Source organism: Moschus berezovskii, chromosome 5 (assembly GCF_049115385.1).
Source record: "Moschus berezovskii isolate FMDL1 chromosome 5, NW_MosBer_1.0, whole genome shotgun sequence".
Taxonomy (NCBI): Eukaryota; Metazoa; Chordata; class Mammalia; order Artiodactyla; family Moschidae; genus Moschus; species Moschus berezovskii.
The window spans coordinates 66,300,060-66,319,953 of NC_142464.1; the positions used below are offsets into that span (position 1 = coordinate 66,300,060).

Genomic DNA, 19,894 nt, shown 5'->3' on the forward strand with positions numbered 1-19,894 from the left:
CTCTGCTGAGCTAGTTCACACCATCACTCGGATGAGGCACAGTTTTAGCTGGTCTCTCAACTGTTTGTCAGTTACATTATTTTAAGCCCATTCTAAAGGTCCGTCTAGTCAAGGCTATGGTTTTTCCCATGGTCATGTATGGATGTGAGAGTTGGACTGTGAAGAAAGCTGATCGCCGAAGAATTGATGCTTTTGAACTGTGGTGTTGGAGAAGACTCTTGAGAGTCCCTTGGACTGCAAGGAGATCCAACCAGTCCATTCTAAAGGAGATCAGTCCTGGGTGTTCATTGGAAGGACTGATGCTAAAGCTGAAACTCCAATACTTTGGCCACCTCATGCGACGAGTTGACTCACTGGAAAAGCCTCTGATGTTGGGAGGGATTGGGGGCAGGAGGAGAAGGGGAGACAGAGTATGAGATGGCTGGATGGCATCACCATGATGGACATGAGTTTGAGTGAACTGCGGGAGTTGGTGATGGACAGGGAGGCCTGGCGTGCTGTGATTTATGGGGTTGCAAAGAGTCGGACATGACTGAGCGACTGAACTGAACTGAAGGCCAGTGTGTCTCACATTCTAGTGCATTTCAAACTTTATGTGCATCCTAGCCTCTTGGAGTGATGGTAAAATGAAGCTAGTGACTGTAGGATGGGATTAGGGCAGGCTCCAAGTATCTGCATTTCTAACAAATTTCCAGGTGATGCTGAGGCAGCTGATCCATGGACCACACTTTGAGTGGCAAGGCTGTAGGGACCATAAAGGCTCTCACTTAAATGGAGCTCTCAGGCTCTATCTCTTCTGCTTGCTTGTGGGAAGTAATGTGATAACATGGAAAGATTTAGTTAGATGGTTGCAAATGCACTCCCCATTTCCACCTCTAGGGGACATTACTGCTGAAATGAATGAAACAATAGCACTTCCCTTGTTCGTTTCCAAGGCAAACCATTCAATATTACAGTAATTCAAGTCTATGCCCCAACCAGTAATGCTGAAGAAGCCGAAGTTGAACAGTTCTATGAAGACCTACAAGACCTTTTAGAACTAACACCCAAAAAAGATGTCCTTTTCATTATAGGGGACTGGAATGCAAAAGTAGGAAGTCAAGAAACACCTGGAGTAACAGGCAAATTTGGCCTTGGAGCACGAAATGAAGCAGGGCAAAGGTTAATAGAGTTTTGCCAAGAGAACGCATTGGTCATAGCAAACACCCTCTTCCAACAACACAAGAGAAGACTCTACACATGGACATCACCAGATGGTCAACACCGAAATTAGATTGATTATATTCTTTGCAGCCAAAGATGGAGAAGCTCTATACAGTTAGCAAAAACAAGACCAGGAGCTGACTGTGGCTCAGATCATGAACTCCTTATTGCCAAATTCAGACTTAAATTGAAGAAAGTAGGGAAAACCACTAGACCATTCAGATATGACCTAAATCAAATCCCTTATGATTATACAGTGGAAGTAAGAAATAGATTTAAGGGTCTAGATCTGATAGATAGAGTGCCTTATGAACTCTGGTCGGAGGTTTGTGACATTGTACAGGATACAGGGACCAAGACCATCCCCATGGAAAAGAAATGCAAAAAAGCAAAATGGCTGTCTGAGGAGGCCTTACAAATAGCTGTGAAAAGAAGAGAAGCGAAAAGCAAAGGAGAGAAGGAAAGATATAAGCATCTGAATGCAGAGTTACAAAGAATAGCAAAGGGAGATAAGAAAGCCTTCCTCAGCGATCAATGCAAAGAAATAGAGGAACACAACAGAATAGGAAAAACAAGAGATCTTTTCAAGAAAATTAGAGATATCAAAGGAACATTTCATGCAAAGATGGGCTTGATAAAGGACAGAAATGGTATGGACCTAACAGAAGCAGAAGATATTCAGAAGAGGTGGCAAGAATACACAGAAGAACTGTACAAAAAAGAGCTTCACGATGAAGATAATCACGATGGCGTGATCACTCACCTGGAGCCCAGACATCTTGGAATGCGAAGTCAAGTGGGCCTTAGAGAGCATCACTATGAACAAAGCTAGTGGAGGTGATGGAATTCCAATTGAGCTATTTCAAATCCTGAAAAATGATGCTGTGAAAGTGCTGCACTCAATATGCCAGCAAATTTGGAAAACTCAGCAGTGGCCACAGGACTGGAAAAGGTAAGTCTTCATTCCAATCCCAAAGAAAGGGAATGCCAAAGAATGCTCAAACTACCGCACAGTTGCATTCATCTCACACGCTAGTAAAGTCATGCTCAAAATTCTCCAAGCCAGGCTTCAACAGTATGTGAACCGTGAACTTCCACATGTTCAAGCTGGTTTTAGAAAAGGCAGAGGAACCAGAGATCAAATTGCCAACATCCGCTGGATCATGGAGAAAGCAAGAGAGTTTCAGAAAAACATCTATTTCTGCTTCATTGACTATGCCAAAGCCTTTGACTGTGTGGCTCACAATAAACTGTGGAACATTCTGAAAGAGATGGGAATACCAGACCACCTGACCTGCCTCTTGAGAAACCTGTATGCAGGTCAGGAAGCAACAGTTAGAACTGGACATGGAACAACAGACTGGTTCCAAATAGGAAAAGGAGTACGTCAAGGTTGTATATTGTCACCCTCCTTATTTAACTTACATGCAGAGTACATCATGAGGAACGCTGGGCTGGAAGAAGCACAAGCTGGAATCAAGATTGCTGGGAGAAATATCAATAACCTCAGATATGCAGATGATACCACCCTTATGGCAGAAAGTGAAGAGGAACTCAAAAGCCTCTTGATGAAAGTGAAAGAGGAGAGTAAAAAGTTTGGCTTGAAGCTCAACATTCAGAAAATGAAGATCATGGCATCTGGTCCCATCACTTCATGGGAAATAGATGGGGAAACAGTGGAAACAGTGTCAGACTTTATTTTTTTGTGCTCCAAAATCACTGCAGATGCTGATTGCAGCCAGGAAATTAAAAGACGCTTACTCCTTGGAAGGAAAGTTATGACCAACCTAGATAGCATATTAAAAAGCAGAGACATTACTTTGCCAACCAAGGTCCGTCTAGTCAAGGCTATGGTTTTTCCCGTGGTCATGTATGAATGTGAGAGTTGGACTGTGAAGAAAGCTGATCGCCAAAGAATTGATGCTTTTGAACTGTGGTGTTGGAGAAGACTCTTGAGAGTCCCTTGGACTGCAAGGAGATCCAACCAGTCCATTCTAAAGGAGATCAATCCTGGGTGTTCATTGGAAGGACTGATGCTAAAGCTGAAACTCCAATACTTTGGCCACCTCATGCGAAGAGTTGACTCACTGGAAAAGACTCTGATGCTGGGAGGGATTGGGGGTGGGAGGAGACGGGGACGACAGAGAATGAGATGGCTGGATGGCATCACTGACTCTGTGGACATGAGTTTGAGTGAACTCCGGGAGTTGGTGATGGACAGGGAGGCCTGGCGTGCTGTGATTCATGGGGTCGCAAAGAGTTGGAGACGACTGAGCGTCTGAACTGAACTGAAGAGAAGGCAATGGCACCCCACTCCAGTACTCGGCCTGGAAAATCCCATGGACGGAGGAGCCTGGTAGGCTGCGATCCATGGGGTCACTACTAGTTGGACACGACTGAGCAACTTCACTTTCACTTTTCACTTTCATGCATTGGAGAAGGAAATGGCAACCCACTCCAGTGTTCTTGCCTGGAGAATCCCAGGGACAGGGGAGCCTGGTGGGCTGCCGTCTACGGGGTTGCACAGAGTCGGACATGACTGAAGCGACTTAGCAGCAGCAGCAGCAAGATGTTGGCTCAGATGGTAAAGCGTCTGCCTGCAATATGGGAGCCCCAGGTTCGATCACTGGGTCGGGAAGATCCCCTGGAGAAGGAAATGGCAACCCACTCCAGTATTCTTGCCTGGAAAATCCCATGGACAGGGGAACCTTGTAGGTTATGGTCCATGGGGTCGCAAAGAGTCGGACACAACTGAGCGACTTCACTTTCACTAAGATATTCCAAAGGCTTCTCTGGTGGCTCAGTGGTAAAGAATCCACCTGCCAACACAGGAATGCATTCCTGTATTCCAATACAGAATTCCTGCCAGATGCAGGAACTCTGATTCCATTCCTGGGTTGGGAAGATCCCCTGGAGAAGGAAATGGCAACCCACTCCAATATGCTTGCCTGGGAAATCCCATGGACAGAGGAGCCTCGTGGGCTACAGTCCATGGGCTCGATACTAGTCGGACACGACTGAATGACTTCACTTTCACTTTTCACTTTCATGCATTGGAGAAGGAAATGGCAACCCACTCCAGTGTTCTTGCCTGGAGAATCCCAGGGACGGCGGAGCCTGGTGGGCTGCCGTCTGTGGGGTCGCACAGAGTCAGACACGACTGAAGTGACTTAGCCGTAGCAGCAGCAGATTAGACTGAATGCTGCAGAAGTTTTGGGATGTCACTTCTGTGGTTTACAAAACACTGACTTCCTTCTTGGACACCTGCTCTTTCTTGGATCCTGGGGTATGCAAGTTGTCATTCTGTGAGCAGTTTTATGGGGAGAACCACATGCTGAAACTGAGACCCTGAGCCCAAGAGCGTGCAATGAACTGAATCTTGGGAACAACTGTGTGTGAGCTTGTTAAGTGGATGCTTCAGTTCCAGCTCAGTCTTGAGATGCCTGCAGACCCAGCTAACAGACCTGGAGCCAGAGGTGCCCAACTAAGATGCTGCTGGATTTTTGACCCACAGAAACTGCTGTTCTCAGTTTCTAAGTTTTGGGGTAATTTGTTATGTAGTGATAGATAATGAATATACCCATCTAACTCAAGATGACAGGCATTTGGGAAACGCCACAAAAATGTCCCATGAAGATTGTTGTTTAGTCTCTACTTATGTTCAACTCTTTTGCCACCCCAGGGACTGTAGCCTGCCAGGCTCCTCTGTCCACGGGATTTCCCAGACAAGAATACTGGAGTGGGTTGCCATTTCTTTCTCCATCTTCCTGACCCCGGGATCTAACAGTCTCCTGCATTGGCAGGCAGATTCTTTACAGCTGAGCCACCTGGGAAACTCCCCATGAAGATAGGGCACAATTAATATAACAAAAGGGAAGAATCAAAATTCTGGTTCTAGGGTGGCTACTTGGTCTGAGGCATTCAGTGAATGGCTCCATATGACACATATATTGATATTTAGACACTGTCTATTCATGTGACCTTTAGCCTTTATTTTAATAACTCTTGGGTGTCTGAGTTTGAAACTCAGCTTAACCTTTGTAGCAATAAAGTGACTACACGGTTTATCATCTTGTCTTGGAGAGAAGAAAACTGGTGAAACCATTTCTCACGTTGCTGAAATCTCCAGGCTGGCAGGAACTGAAGGTTCTTTCTTCTTTCTCGCCCGTTTTCTAGTCTCAACAGTTGAGTTTTTCTGCCTGCAAGAAAACCACCTTTGATTATATAAAGGTATTAGGAGTTAGGGAAACACTAGGCCTTTTGTTACCAGCAATCTGGAGCGTTTAGGAAGCAAAGCCGTGAGGGTGGGGGTAACCCCTGGAAAGTTGGGCGGGTTTTGTGTCGGCTCCGGCTCTGGGGCTTTCATCAAACCTCTGGGAGAAGGAATTCCTAGTTTTTTTCAAAGTTGGGCCAAACGGACCCCGAAGGCCTAGAAAGCCACGTCCCTAAGCCCTCGGGGTTTACGCCTCCTCCCGCGGCACCCGCGCAGCCGGGGCCGTCCCGGAGGAGGGCGACCCCCGCGGGTCCCACCTTCCCGCCGCGAGGCGAGCGCGGGGGTGGGCGGGGCGGGGGCGGGGCCGGCCGCGCTCCTCCCGCCGCTCCCCTCCGCCGCGCTCCTCCCGCCGCTCCCCGCCGCCGCGCTCCCCACCCACTTCCCCTTCCTCGGCCCGGCAGCCCCGCGGGCGCGACCTCTCCGGGCAGTGACGGGCGGGGAGGAGCCCGCCGCCGCCGCCGCCGCCGCGGGGGGAGCCATGCCCCGGCCGCGCCGCGCCCCGAGCCCGCCCCTGGCTGCCCGCCGCCGCTCGGGCCGGCGGAGGGAGTGAGCGGGAGCTGCGGGCGACGAGCCGCCGCCCGGCCCGCGATGTCACCATTGTTCAGCTGGGTGGCCAAGGTAGGCGGCGTCGGGCCGGCGCCCGTTACGGCAGCGGGCCGCCCGGGAGCCCGCGTCCCGGCGGGCGTGGCTCGGGGACCCTCGGTAACCGTCGGGCGGCCGGGCGCCCGGGCCGCTGGGGGTCTGCGGCTGGCTGGGGGTGGGATCGGACCGCGGCGCGGGGACCGCGTCCGGAGAGCGGCCCGCGCGGTCCGGGGCGCTCACCGGGTGGCTCTCATTCATTAGACTTTCTTTCTTCCCCGTGGGGAGAAAGAGCCGGGGGCCTCACGCCCATTTCACAGGTGGGGAGAGTGAGGCTCGACACCGGGCGGGTGGGCTTCTGCGGCCGCCAGCGCGCCCCGGACTCCCCGCGAGGCGTGTCCCGGCGGCGGGACCTCGCGAGTCAGCCTCCCGGATACAGACAGGTTTGTGCTCGGTTGTCGGGACCGTGCACGGAGGATGCCCGGAGGCTGAACTCGGTGCGCTTTGAGTATGTCTGTCTTTTAACTCCCTGGTTTCGAAGGGCGGGTTTGGCGCGGGGTGGGGTCTGAATTTTAAATCTAAGTTCTTTTTATTTCTTTGAAGTTTTATTTTCAGAACATTGGCGCCTTCAGAATCGCTAAGCGTTGCAAGTCCAGGCCAATTCCGCTATTGCAAAAATGAAGGGATTGGAGTGGATTTCTAGAGTTCCCACCAGTTTGAGAAGGCAGTGATAGAATAATATCCTCCCGGAGTACCAGGTGTTCTGTGTTTTGAACGATGCAGCTCTTGAAGCCTCTACAGGCCGGCGGGCTAATCGGGCACCTTTCTCGTGTCCAGCGGGCTCGTCTCTCTGCCAGCCTCTTCGCAGGGCTCGCTCTTGGTGTGTGGCAGGTTAGTTGAGCAATTAAGTTAAACTCAGTGAGAGAACCCGTTAGCCGTTCTGTGACCCTTTACAAGTAATAGGTGATAGGTCCGTCTAGTTATGATGCCGTGCTTTTAGAGTGTTAAAGTACATTTTTACAAATACCTTTATATGAGGCCGGTAGGCTTTGACTGTCATTTAAGTGATAATAAAATAGAGACGCAGAAACCAGGTAACACTAGTTATTAGGCACTATATCCTACTGTCTCCTCTTGCCCACCAGAATCTTCAGTTGCTGAAACAGAGCTAGTAGTAAAAGTGAGAGTGAAGTCTCTTAGTGGTTTCCGACTCTTAGCGACCCCATGGACCACAACCCACCAGGCTCCTCCGTCCATGGGATTTTCCAGGCAAGAGTACTGGAGTGGGTTGCCGTTGCCTTCTCCAAAGTGAAGTGACTTTCAAACGTGTTTTGAGTCGTTGTGAAGTAGTTTTCTACTGAAGACAAATTAATAATGGCCAGATTTTCAGGCTTGAAGTGATAGCTTGTTGGCTTTTCCAAATAATGCTAAAGTTTAAAAATGTCATATAGTTTAAAAAGTAATTCAGGGTGTGTTGCCTGAGTATTCTGTTACTCATTCTAGGTTGAGGATTTGAATCTGCTTCTGTATTGGCTTCGGCAAAAAGTTCGTTTTTTGGTGACATCTCATGGAAAAACCCAAACAAACTTTTTGGCCAACCCAATATTACTATACTGTTACATTGTAAGGCCAAAAGAAGTAAGAAAAAAAAAAGACTTGTTTTATTCCAAAATCAAGAGGAAATTCTAAAAAAAACCTTACTGCTGATACTGTTTTATAGTTTTAAGTACTTTCCTGAAACATTTAAGGTGCTTTACACTATAGGAGTGTGGTGAACTTTTGTACATATTGGCCTACAGAGGTGATGATGAAAACAGCAAACCAAAGCCTTATTTTAAAAAAAAATTAAGAATTTTGTAAGGATTGTCAGCTTTCCACAACGGGCAGTACTTTTGAAAAGTTCATGTAAAAAATGAACAGCATGTGACCAACTTGATCTAAGTTCTGAATCATGTTATTCCAAAACTGTTTAAACTACAGAACAATAGCAAACAACCATGAAATGTTTTTGGAGCAAAGTTATCTACCAGTTGTCAGCATAATTTTAAGAAATGTTACTCTTTTGTATTTCATTTTTTCTAGGTCTTATGTTACTGTAAATTGCATTCTATAATTGATTTTTGTAGACTGTGTTATTCTGTGAGCACTTTTAGAATATGAAGTTACTGTTTGAAAGTTCATTTCTTGGGGTTATAATTATAAGAATGGCTTTCTATGAAACCTGTTTGGTGTTCAGTTAAGAGACAAGTCATTAACACACTTTTCATTATAGACTAGGAAATGTTTTAAAAGTAGAAATGAGACACAGATACGGGACAGAATGTGCATACTCCCAAAGTGCATTTATGTTAGATTTTAGAATGTCCCCACAAGAACACACAAATGCACACGAGCACATACCTCACACAAACGCTTGCACATCCATTAAAAATTCCTAATTTGACCTTTGTCATTTGTAGCCCAACATCTGTTAGCGAAGAAGAAGGGGAATAGATGTCTGTTACTTGGGAGTAGATGTCTGTTCCTTGATGCAGGTGGTGACCTGAACTTGAATTTGGTTTTCTTTGGTGATGCATTAATAGTGTGTGGATACTGAACATGTAGAGTGAGTCATTTTATCATGTAAGAATAAAGCCAAAACAGGGAAGAATTTTATTTCAAAGAGATTATCTGTTAAAAGAAAAATTAACATACCTTTTTAAAATTAGACATGTCCTGGAGCATTAAGGCAGGTGTGCATTATATTGAAAATGGGGCCAGGCTTATGGAGGTGTGATTTCTTTATTATTTTATTTTGTTTTTTTGAGGTATGAGTTCTTGATTAGTCTTTCATCAGGGATACTGGAGTTTTTATGTAGATTATACTGTTAAAAACAAACTTCTCAAGCTTTGTGATTTTTATATTAAATCCACAGACATCTCTGGCAGTTTTGAGTAATCTATTGAGTATTTCTATGTGTCCACTTCCCTGTTGGTGAAGACTAACAGCAACAGAACTGCCAGATAATTTTCTGAACTTCCTTGGATCTCTACTGCCTATAAAAATGATGCCTAAGATTACTGCTAGTATCTCAAATTAGTGGATTTAAAATGTACATGTCAATTTGTCAGATAAAATAGAAAATGGGAGCTAAATATAGCCAAATTTGCTGTGTTTTAGAATCCACGTCGAGTTTCATGTAGCTCATGCCTTGTATTAAGCTATTTTCCAATGCTTCTGTATATATTCAGCAGATACTTAGTGGGTGCTATCTGTGTACCAGGCACTCACTATTCATGCCCTGGAGGAGTTAGCTCATTTTGCACTAAAAGTTTATCTTTTAAAAAGTGTACACACTGACGCTTTGTAATATTTAAAAATATATTTGGAAAGGAGTCCTTTTGTAAATTCATACTCAATCACTAATATATATTTTATGTAAAACCAGGTTTTTCATATTTTGACCTTGCTTAGAACCTGGGTTTATAGCCATTATTCATTCAATAAGTTAACAAATGTATTCAACACAGATCTAGTTTTTAAGCACCTACTATGTGCCAGGTATTGATTGAGGACCTAAGATTGGGCAGTGAACAGGCACACCAGGTCCCTCTTTTCATGACTCAGATTCTAGACAGGAGAGACAGCAGTGAAGGAAGCAAATAAATAAATGTAATAATTGCAGATGGTGGTGAGTGTTAGGAAGGAAAGTTAACAAGGTGGTTTGGTGGGGAGTGCCTGGGGCTGAGGTGGCATTTCACCCGAGTGGTAATAGGTCCCTAAAGAAGTACCAGAAAGAGGGGCCAGCAGGGAACAAGGCCCGTAGGTGGGCCTGGTAGAGCAGCAGGAGGAAGGCAGGTGATGCATAAGAGAGCTGGGTCCTGAGCCAGGAAGGGCTGATGTGGGCCAGACTGTAGAGGGTTCCAGGGTGCTGTGCAGGGTTTGCTTGTAAGTGCTGTGAGTGTGAAAGCTAAGAGTGATGTCTGCTTCGGGAAGCCAAGGGGGCCACTTAGGAGGCTGGTGTGGTTCAGGAGGTGGTAGTGATGCCTTGGATATGTAATTATTCTCTTACCTTCTGGAATGACTGTGACCCAGTGTCTGAGATTGGTGCAAATGACTGAGTAGCAAATTGCTTCTTCTGTATTGAATACAAGTACAATTTGTTCTTTGCTCAGCTGCTGCTAACCACAGCTTGCAGGCACAGTTGGGTCCTGGCATTGGGCTTATTTACTTACCTTTGAGGTTTCCTGCAGACTGGATCAGCCCACCTTGGGTGCCTCTGACCAGTTGGACTTGCTCTTCTGTTTACTGGTGCACAGCAGCCTTCCTGTAAGGTGTGAATCTGACTATAGCTAGTATATAGGTGGCCGTGTTGCTGTCTTGCTTAAAGTCAGCCTGATGTTGGTTTGTTGCTGAGATTGTGTCCTAGGTTGAGATGGAAAATTTTAAAATATGTATTACCGTATATTTTTGTCTGTAGATTTAAATTACTTTTAATTAATGCATGTTTGAGTTTAATGAAGAGGGAAGAATTTGTCATAGCCAAACCACTCCTTGAATTTGAAAAATTTGCTGCCTCTGCTAAGCAGAACTGGTGTAGCCCCCACCAAGCTCCTGTGGGGGTGTTTGAGCAGGAGTGGCTACAGCCTCTCTCTGTGCTTGGGGAGCTCTGGTTATGAGAATGACAATAATTTGGGCACAGGTTGATTTTACAAAGAGAGAAGGGAGAAAAGCAGGGATTCCGTTCCGTTCCGTTCAGTCGCTCAGTCGTGTCCGACTCTTTGCGACCCCGTGGACTGTAGCCTACGTGGCTTCTCCGTCCATGGGATTTTCCAGGCAAGAATACTGGAGTGGGTTACCATTTCCTTCTCCAGGGGATATTCCCGACCCAGGGATCGAACCCGGGTCTCCCGCATTGGAGGCAGACGCTTTAACCTCTGAGCCAGCAGGGATAGAAACACCATCTAATCCACAGCGAAACACTGCCTGGAGCAGATCTCATAATGAGAAAGAAAGTAAATTATAGTTTGTTCTGCTAGATAAGAGTCCCTAATCCAATCTTAGCCTTAAATGTGCCTCTGCTCTGATCTTCCATTTCTGACCATCTGAGTCTTTCTCGTGGTCACGCCTTCCCTGAAGCATCTCTGATTACTCATTCATTCATTCATTGGATAAGCATACTGAACTGGGTAGAAAATAACTACAGGAGCTCCTCTGGCAGGGAAGGGTAGACATCAGCCAGCTGGGCTGTGCCATGGGAGAGCAGGGAGGGGCTCCTGCCCCCTCCCGAAGGTGGCCAAGGAGGAGGTAGCCAGGAAGCTCAGGGGTTCAAAGTGGTTGGGGTAGCATGTTCAGAGGCCTGCAGGCATGTTGGAGGAGCCTCAGTGACAGGCTGTTGGTCAGGCTGGCAGGAAATCTGCTATAGGGAGTAGCAGAGGGTAAGCTGAACAGATGTGCAGGGGCCAGGATGTGCATGGCACACAGACCCCTTCAGATGAGTTGGCATTTTACCTGCGATAGTGGGAACCAGTAGAGACCAAAACTGATCTGTCCCCAGACTCTAGTAGCTGTGTAGTCTAGTCTGTGTTTTTTGCATTGCAGTTATTTAAATATTTTATCTTCTTAGCCTGTTCAGTTCAGTTCAGTTCAGTCGCTCAGTCGTGTCCGACTCTCCGCGACCCCATGAATCACAGCACGCCAGGCCTCCCTGTCCATCACCAACTCCCGGAGTTCACTCAAACTCATGTCCACAGAGTCGGTGATGCCATCCAGCCATCTCATTCTACGTCGTCCCCTTCTCCTCCCGCCCCCAACCTTTCCCAGCATCAGAGTCTTTTCCAGTGAGTCAACTCGTCGCATGAGGTGGCCAAAGTATTGCAGTTTCAGCTTTAGCATCAGTCCCTCCAATGAACATCCAGGATTGATCTCCTTCAGAATGGACTGGTTGGATCTCCTTGCAGTATAAGGGACTCTCAAGAGTCTTCTCCAACACCACAGTTCAAAAGCATCGATTCTTCGGCGATCAGCCTTCTTCACAGTCCAACTCTCACATCCATACATGACCACGGGAAAAACCATTGCCTTGACTAGACGGACCTTGATTGGCAAAGTAATGTCTCTGCTCTTTAATATACTATCAAGGTTGGTCATAACTTTCCTTCCAAGGAGCAAGTGTCTTTTAATTTCCTGGCTGCAATCAGCATCTGCAGTGATTTTGGAGCCCAAAAAAACAAAGTCTGACACTGTTTCCACTGTTTTTCCATCTATTTCCCATGAAGTGATGGGACCAGATGCCATGATCTTCGTTTTCTGAATGTTGAGCTTCAAGCCAACCTTTTCACTCTCCTCTTTCACTTTCATCAAGAGGCTTTTGAGTTCCTCTTCACTTTCTGCCATAAGGGTAGTGTCATCTGCATATCTGAGGTTATTGATATATCTCCCAGCAATCTTGATTCCAGCTTGTGCTTCTTCTTAGCCTGTACACTCTGTGAAAACAGAGGTGGTGTTGTCATGTATACCAGTGTGTACAAATCAATTGGGCATCATGCTGAAATGTATTAAATAGTTCTGCTTTAGCAGGTCTGGGATGGAACTCAAGATTCTGCATTTCTAACAAGCTTCTCACAGGTGATGATGCTGATACTACTCGTCTGGGGACCACATTTTGAGTAGCAAGGTTCTCAATTTAAATATTTCCTTTTATACCTACTATTAGACATAGGAGTTGTTCATATTTTTTGAAACCAATATTGTGACTTCAGAATAGTCACTTGTATATGGGAAGACAGTAGTGGAAATAGTGTCCAGTGAAATAAGACTTGAAAAAACTCAGCAACTTTGGAATTGGGTGTCTGGAGAACAAGAGTGGAAGAAAAAATTTGCATTACATACTCTTGCACCTTTTAAAAATTTTGAACGTTTTACATATGAACTCTTCAGTTTATTATTTTTTTTCATTTTTGGCCGCACCCCACAGCTTGAGGAACCTTAGATCCCTGACCAGGCATTGAACCCACGCTGTCATCAGTGAGAGTGTGGCATCTAACCTTTGGACCTCTGGGGAAATCCCTGTTCAGTTTATTAAATTAAAAAAATACTTTGATGGCGTTTCCTCTTTTTCAGTATATTTAACTTCGCCCCAAATACCATTCAGTTCAGTTCAGTTGCTCAGTCGTGTCCGACTCTTTGCGACCCCATGAATCACAGCACTCCAGGCCTCCCTGTCCATCACCAACTCCTGGAGTTCACTCAGACTCATGTCCATCGAGTCGGTGATGCCATCCAGCCATCTCATTCTCTGTTGTCCCCTTCTCCTCCCGCCCCCAATCCTTCCCAGCATCAGAGTCTTTTCCAGTGAGTCAACTCTTCGCATCAGGTGGCCAAAGTATTGGAGTTTCAGCTTTAGCATCAATCCTTCCAATGAACACCCAGGATTGATCTCCTTTAGAATGGACTGGTTGGATCTCCTTGCAGTCCAAGGGACTCTCAAGAGTCTTCTCCAGCACCACAGTTCAAAAGCATTGGATAATATAATAAACTAGGCATCAATTTGTTATTGAAAAGTAGATTAAAATCTCCTGCTTTGTTTTTTTGGATAGATTTATTTTTGAGCAATTTTAAGTTCATGGTGATATTGAGCAGATACAGTTCCCACACATGCAACAGCCTCCCCTGTTATCAGTATCCCTAATCAGTGTGGTACATTTGTCACAGTTGATGAACTTGCATTGATATATCATTATCACCCAAAGTCCATAGTTTACACTGTGGTTCATTATTAGGGTTGTACATTCCATGGGTTTGGATAAATGTGTAATCGCATGTATCTGTAATGTCACAGTGAATAGTTTCACTGCCCTAAAAATTCTCTGTGCAATGCTTTTCATCCCTTCTTCTTTCCAGTCCCTGGCAACCGCCAATCTTTATAGTTTTGCCTTTTCCAAAATGTCATATAATTGGAATCATAAAGTATGCATTCTTTTCAGATTGGCTTTCTTCACTTAGTAATGTACATGTAAGTTTCTTCAGTGTCTTTCACGGCTTGATCATTCATTTCTTCTTAGTACTGAATAATGTCTCATTGTCTGGATGTACCAGTTTATTCGTCTGCAGAAGGACCTCTCAGTTGCTTCCAAGTTTTGGCAGTTATGAATAAGCTGCTATAAAATCTTTGTGTCAGTTTTTGTATGGATGTACGCTTTCAGCCTTTTTTGGGTAAACATCAGGGAGAAGGAGTGTGGGATCATGTGGTGGGAGCAAGCTGAGTTTTCTAAGAAGCTGCCAAACTGTTCTCCAGAGTGGCCATACCATTTTGCATTCCCACCAGCAGTGAGCGAGAGTTCCTTTTACCCCACATCCTCGGCAGTCTTTAGTTTTGCCGGTGTTCCAGATTGCGGCCATTCGAATAGATGTGTAATAGTATCTCTTTGTTGCTTTAATTTGCATTTCCCTATTGATATATGATGTGGAACCCTTGCTTTCTTTTGATAACTTTTAAGGAGTAGAAATAATAGTCTTTTTGAATTTTATTTCATAATATACATTGGTATTCAGGAGCATTTAAAAAAGTTATAGAAAAGCAAAAAAATGTATTCGGTTCTATTTGTGTCTGTAGACTTAAGTACCTTTCTGTTATTATTTCTGTTACCTCTGTATTTGCTTTTCAAAGACTGATGAATTAGCAGTCTACACTGCTTTGTTCAATTTATAAGAAAAATGTGATGAAAAAAATTTCCTTCATTATCGTGCACTTTGGTACTTCTGCAGAGTGTTTTTTGTCTGTCACATGTTGCAATGGAATTAGACTCTCAGGCCTTGTTCACTTTGAGCTGGGCTGAGCCTTTTTCCCCTGTAAAATTAATAATGTGTTTTGTATTTATCTGTATTTATCTCTCTTTTATAGGTCCTATTTTAAAATGGAATGTCAAATTTTGCATAAGAAATTATGAAGACTGTCTGCAAATGTAAACTATTTAAAATGTGGTTGAGGTTGTAGTTTAAGTTCATGGTTTTTGTGAACGCGTGGTGGTAGGTGCTGTGGATCCAGAGGAGGGTAGGACATAGGCTTAGCCTTTGAGCACCTTGCGGTTTAGCAGGGAGAGCCTGTGAAGATAGTTGAATTTGGTGTGATAATACAGATACGCACAGGGAGTCAGGGAGGCTTTAGAGGAGAGGATATCTGAACTAAGTCTTCAAAGAAACATGATTGAGTTGTAGGTCATTGATGTGATGGATTATGGAAAAAGTTAGGATATACTCCTGGTAGTTTTCCAGCATATTTTAGTGTTTTTCAGGGCTGCTCTCTAACTCTGTTTGCTTTGCTTTTGAGACCAGTGATTTTTTTTTAACCTTAAGGAAGACAGGTCCCATTAAGTAGATTACCCAGATACCAGGAGATTCAGAATTAAGAGCGACTCTCTTCTTTCATCCCAGCACACCCTAGCGCATGGACACACCTATTGATGATTGTGGTATGGCGGTCATTCTGGTTATACTGGAATGCAATTCCATTTTCTCTTTTCTACATGAGGAAACTGAGACCCAGGGCTTCATTTGAACAAGGTGACTTTATTTGAACAAGATCACATATCTTGTTATGGTAGAACTTAAACTCAAGGTCCCAGATCCCTGGGTTTTTTGCATACTTTGTTAATGTCCTGCTGATTTGTTTGTACTTTCTTTCTAAATTATTTTACTAAAATCAAAAGTATGCATGTCTATCAGTAGATCGTCGTTGAGAATATTTTACTTAGCCACCTCAGTGTATGCATGTGCATTTCAGAGTAGATCAAGGGGCCTGCAAGGAAATAGGCAAAGAAAAGAGGCATAAATTGAGTAGTCTGTTGAGGGAGATGGAGATTCTCTAACATATGAAAGGGTGTCATTGTCGTAGATGTTCAAGAGCCTGAGAGGCTTGACCAGTTGTGTGCACTTTGTACAGGAAGAAACCAGGTTCTGATTATTTGAAGAGAGTGGAAGTTGCCCAAGTTCAGTGAGGTGACATATCTCCCAGTCCTGGGCTCCCATTACCACGAGGGCGTCCTGTGGTAGATGAGGCAGGTGTGTATGCTATAGCTCTTCTCCAGTAAGAAAGAGTGAGTTTTCTCAGAGAAGCATCACTTACAGAATAGATTTATAGCCTTAATACAGCCATAGGAAGGAAGAGATGATTACATTTCTGAGCAGTTAATATGTGCTAGCTATTGTGTTGGGAGTAGTCAGCTTCCAGGGAATCCTGGAAGTAGTGGTATTATTCCTTCCTCCCTCCCTGTTGGGAAAAGTGTATGAAGAAATTGAATTCACAGAAGTTAGGCAGCATCTCATAGCTACTGAGATGACTGGAAAGTGCTTTTTATGTAAAGAATTATTCCAGAGCTTCCTGCCATAGTGGCATGTCCTCCAGCCAGCGACAGGACACCAGACAGGAAGCTGAAGGTGTGGCTTGGAGGTCCAGATTTGCTGGTGTTGCTATTTAGCCTTGGCTCAATGCCATGGGAATGGTAACCTCTGCTCTGCTGCCAACCGTGCAGTTCTGCTTGGATGTCACATGAGATGAGGTGAGTGTAAACTGTCGAGGACTCTTTAGAGTGGGCTTGTCCAGGCAGTGGGGTGGATGGAGTCATATGTTTCCACTGAATTTGACTCATACATCAAAGTTGTACTTCCCTGGGCCTTGACCTTTGGTCTCATAGGACTTCGTGTTGAATGATCTCGATTATTGTTCTCAGTTTGAAATATCTCTTGTTACTGCAAGTCAGGGCAGTCATCTTAGACCGTCTACCTCTGATAAGGAAGAGAGGGCCTCTGGAACCACTGGCCTGGATGGATCTCCTCTCCATCTGTTCCCAGTGGAGGTGCCACCTTGGACACATCAGTTCTTTTAAAGCACGAATGTGTTCATCTTCAAAATGGGTCTACGAGCCATCTTCCAGGCTGTTGAGGATTTACCCACATAAGATACTTAGAACAATGTCTGGCTCAGATCAAGTGCTTAATGAGTGTGAGCCGTCACCATCATCTTCTTCATTGCATTTAGAGATGGAGATGACCTTCACAGTTGCTTATTAGTTCCGTTCCCTTTTCCGAAAGATGAAAACATTAGGTCCTCTAGAGATGAGGTGGTTTTCCTGAAGTGACAGCTGAGATTAAAACAAGGTGTTCTAATTCACATCAGAGCTCTTTGCCTCACTGGGTACTCACCTTGGTATCAAGGTTTTTTTCCTGTTGTTTTATCACATTCTGCATGAATTAAACGTAAGTCCTGATTCACTTGTGCAGAACAAGATCATAATGCTTTTCAGGCCACAAGTCATTTAGCTCCATTAAGGGAGTAACAGGGCAGAGAGAACTGGACTGGCCTCTGCCACCAGCCATCTCTGTGACCTGACCCAGGGGGACAATTGTGCCTTGACTTCCCCTTCCCTAAAATAGAGGTAAGGAGCAGCTGTGCCACCCTTTCTGAAGTCCTTTCCTTGTCTCAAAATACTGTGACGAATTCCTTCACTGCCATTGCTGTTTCAAGTTCAGAAAATAGTGTGCCCCCTAAAGATGTCGATTCTCCAATTTTGGAAAAACTTTTAAAAATGGGAAGGAAGTTTATTTGTTTAGCAGAGTTCATAATTGTAGGCAGATAAGAATCAGCCAAATGGTATTTTGCGGAAGTTCTTTTCACAGGGTGGACCCAGAGGAAATCAGTCATTAGGTGAAAATAAATCCTAAGATCTTTGAGACAATATTTGCTTAGAGACATTTTACACAGGTCTATTATGATGGTCTCTGTTGTGTCAGGTTTTTTGCTTTCTTACACATGTAAGTTTCCAGGTTTGAAATATTAGAGCTTTGATTGTATAATGTGACTTCAGAAGCACAAACCAAAAACCTGTTTATGAGTAATGAGTTCGTGGTTCTTTGTGTTTTGATTATTACTAAATGAATCGTGTAATGAGCATGAAGTTTGCTAGTGCTTTTGGTATGGTCAGAACCCTCTTATAGTTCTAAAAATAGCCACAGTACTGTTCCTGCATTTGAAAAGGAATGAAGGGAGTGCATGAGAATGTCAAGTACACTGGAGTCTCAGTGAAGGCCAATCACCCAGTTTTCGTGTAACTGAAAGCATCGTACCAGGGTGTGATTTTACCAGTTCTATAGTGCTTAGACTGCTTGAGATGTAATCTCTGGGTTTTTTCCCCCAGAGCAAGAGGTCACTGTGCTAGACCACCAAAGCATACGATTCTGTATTCATTATTTTGCAATTACCACACTATTCGGGGAGTCCTGTGGTATTTCCAGACATTCTTGGTCGAGAAATCCAGCTTCTTTTTCAAGTTCCGTGTCAGTCAGCACACACTGATGGTGTGTCTTCTCTGAACCTGGCACTTGGGACACAGATGCCAGGATGCTGCTGCTGCTAAGTCACTTCAGTCGTGTCTGACTCTGTGTGACCCCATAGACGGAAGCCCACCAGGCTCCCCCGTCCCTGGGATTCTCCAGGCAAGAACACTGGAGTGGGTTGCCATTTCCTTCTCCAATGTGTGAAAGTGAAAGTGAAGTCTCTCAGTCGTATCCGACCCTTAGCGACCCCACGGACTGCAGCCTACCAGGCTCCTCCATCCATGGGATTTTCTAGGCAAGAGTACTGGAGTGGCTTGCCATTGCCTTCTCCGGATGCCAGGATGAGAAAGATGTAATTCCTGGCTCGCAGCGGGGAGGGCGGGTGTGTGTGTGCAGTGGTCTGTGCACAGAAGTCTCACAATCAAGTGGGCTGGGGGTGGGGCTCTCAACACATGAGCAGCCTTCTGGTCCACGGAGGTCATAATTATTGAAATGCAGTAAATCCTACTCGACAGTCTCACTGTTGACTTTAATCAGCAGGCATAGTCAGAACCGGTTGTACACATCTTAAATATTGTCCCTTTCAAAAGGAGCCAGAGATGTGGTTTGGATGTAGGTGTTTTGAAAGCCTGCAGTGTCCTGGAGCACCTCTCTCAGTAGGTTTTCAGGACTCTGTAGATCTAAGAATTTTTTTGGCTTTAACCCTGATTGAATAAACAGAGGCTGTAGAGTACAACTGGCTCCTCTCTGTAGGGGCAAGGCGAGTCTGCTCTCAGGTCCTTGGGGCAGACCTCAGGCTGGGCGCCAGAGCCTTCACATCCACATAGTCTCAGTGGTTAAACTGGAAAGTGCAGCCAGTGGGGCTTGGGAGTCTTTTAAGGGAAATCCCCAAGTTACTGGAAATGTGGGCACTGTGCTTTTTTTTTTTCTTTTTTAATTTGGTGGGCTTAGAAGTTTAATGAAGACATTTCAAGCCAAAGTATTTATTTCATCTTTTTTAAAAAAGCAAATCATGGGGACCTGGTGTGGTCTAGGAAAAAAACCCTGAAGGGAGAGGTCAGCTCTGTCTAGCCCAGCCTGTGACCGGATGCCTGTCATTCCAGGCCCCTGGGGCTTCATTTCCTGAGAAAATGAGCAGATGAAATGAGTGGTCTGAGAGTCCCATCCAGGGGTGAGCGGGAGTGTTTGGATGGAAGAAGCAGCTCAAGCAAGCAAAGGCATGGATGCGGACTTCTGAATGAGCAGAAGCCAGGGATGTGTGTGAGTGGAGCTCTGACCCCTCCCTGCCCACCGAGGTTGGCCTGTTAGGGTGTTCATGCCCCGGTGTGGAGGCTCTGCGGGTCAGGCTGGGGGTTTAGTGTTATGGTAGACATTGGAGAGAAGCCCTGGACAGTTGGTTGAGTGAAAGAGGAGGCTGCCAGTGGAGAGTGTGGGAGGGGAGTACTGGTAGAAGCCAGAGGCGGGGCTGGGGGAAGGATCAGGGTCTTGCTGTGGTCTGAGTTAAGTATAGGCCTAGACCAGCGTTTGAG

General features: G+C 45.2%; 1 protein-coding gene across 8 annotated transcripts in view; it reads left to right on the forward strand.

The window, feature by feature from the left end:
• Window positions 1-19,894, forward strand: part of TBC1D1 (TBC1 domain family member 1) — a 235,683-nt gene that overhangs the window by 72,321 nt on the left and 143,468 nt on the right. Inside the window, exon 1 of one of the 8 annotated variants that reach the window (XM_055434934.2) lies at window positions 5,900-6,094. The exons of 6 other annotated variants lie outside the window; for them this stretch is intronic. In XM_055434934.2, the coding sequence (XP_055290909.2) occupies window positions 6,065-6,094 (30 nt within the window). In that variant the 5' untranslated portion in view covers window positions 5,900-6,064. Of the gene's footprint in view, window positions 1-5,899; window positions 6,095-6,650; window positions 6,947-19,894 lie in introns of those variants that run through there. One more of the 8 variants, XM_055434932.2, reaches the window with a different exon arrangement.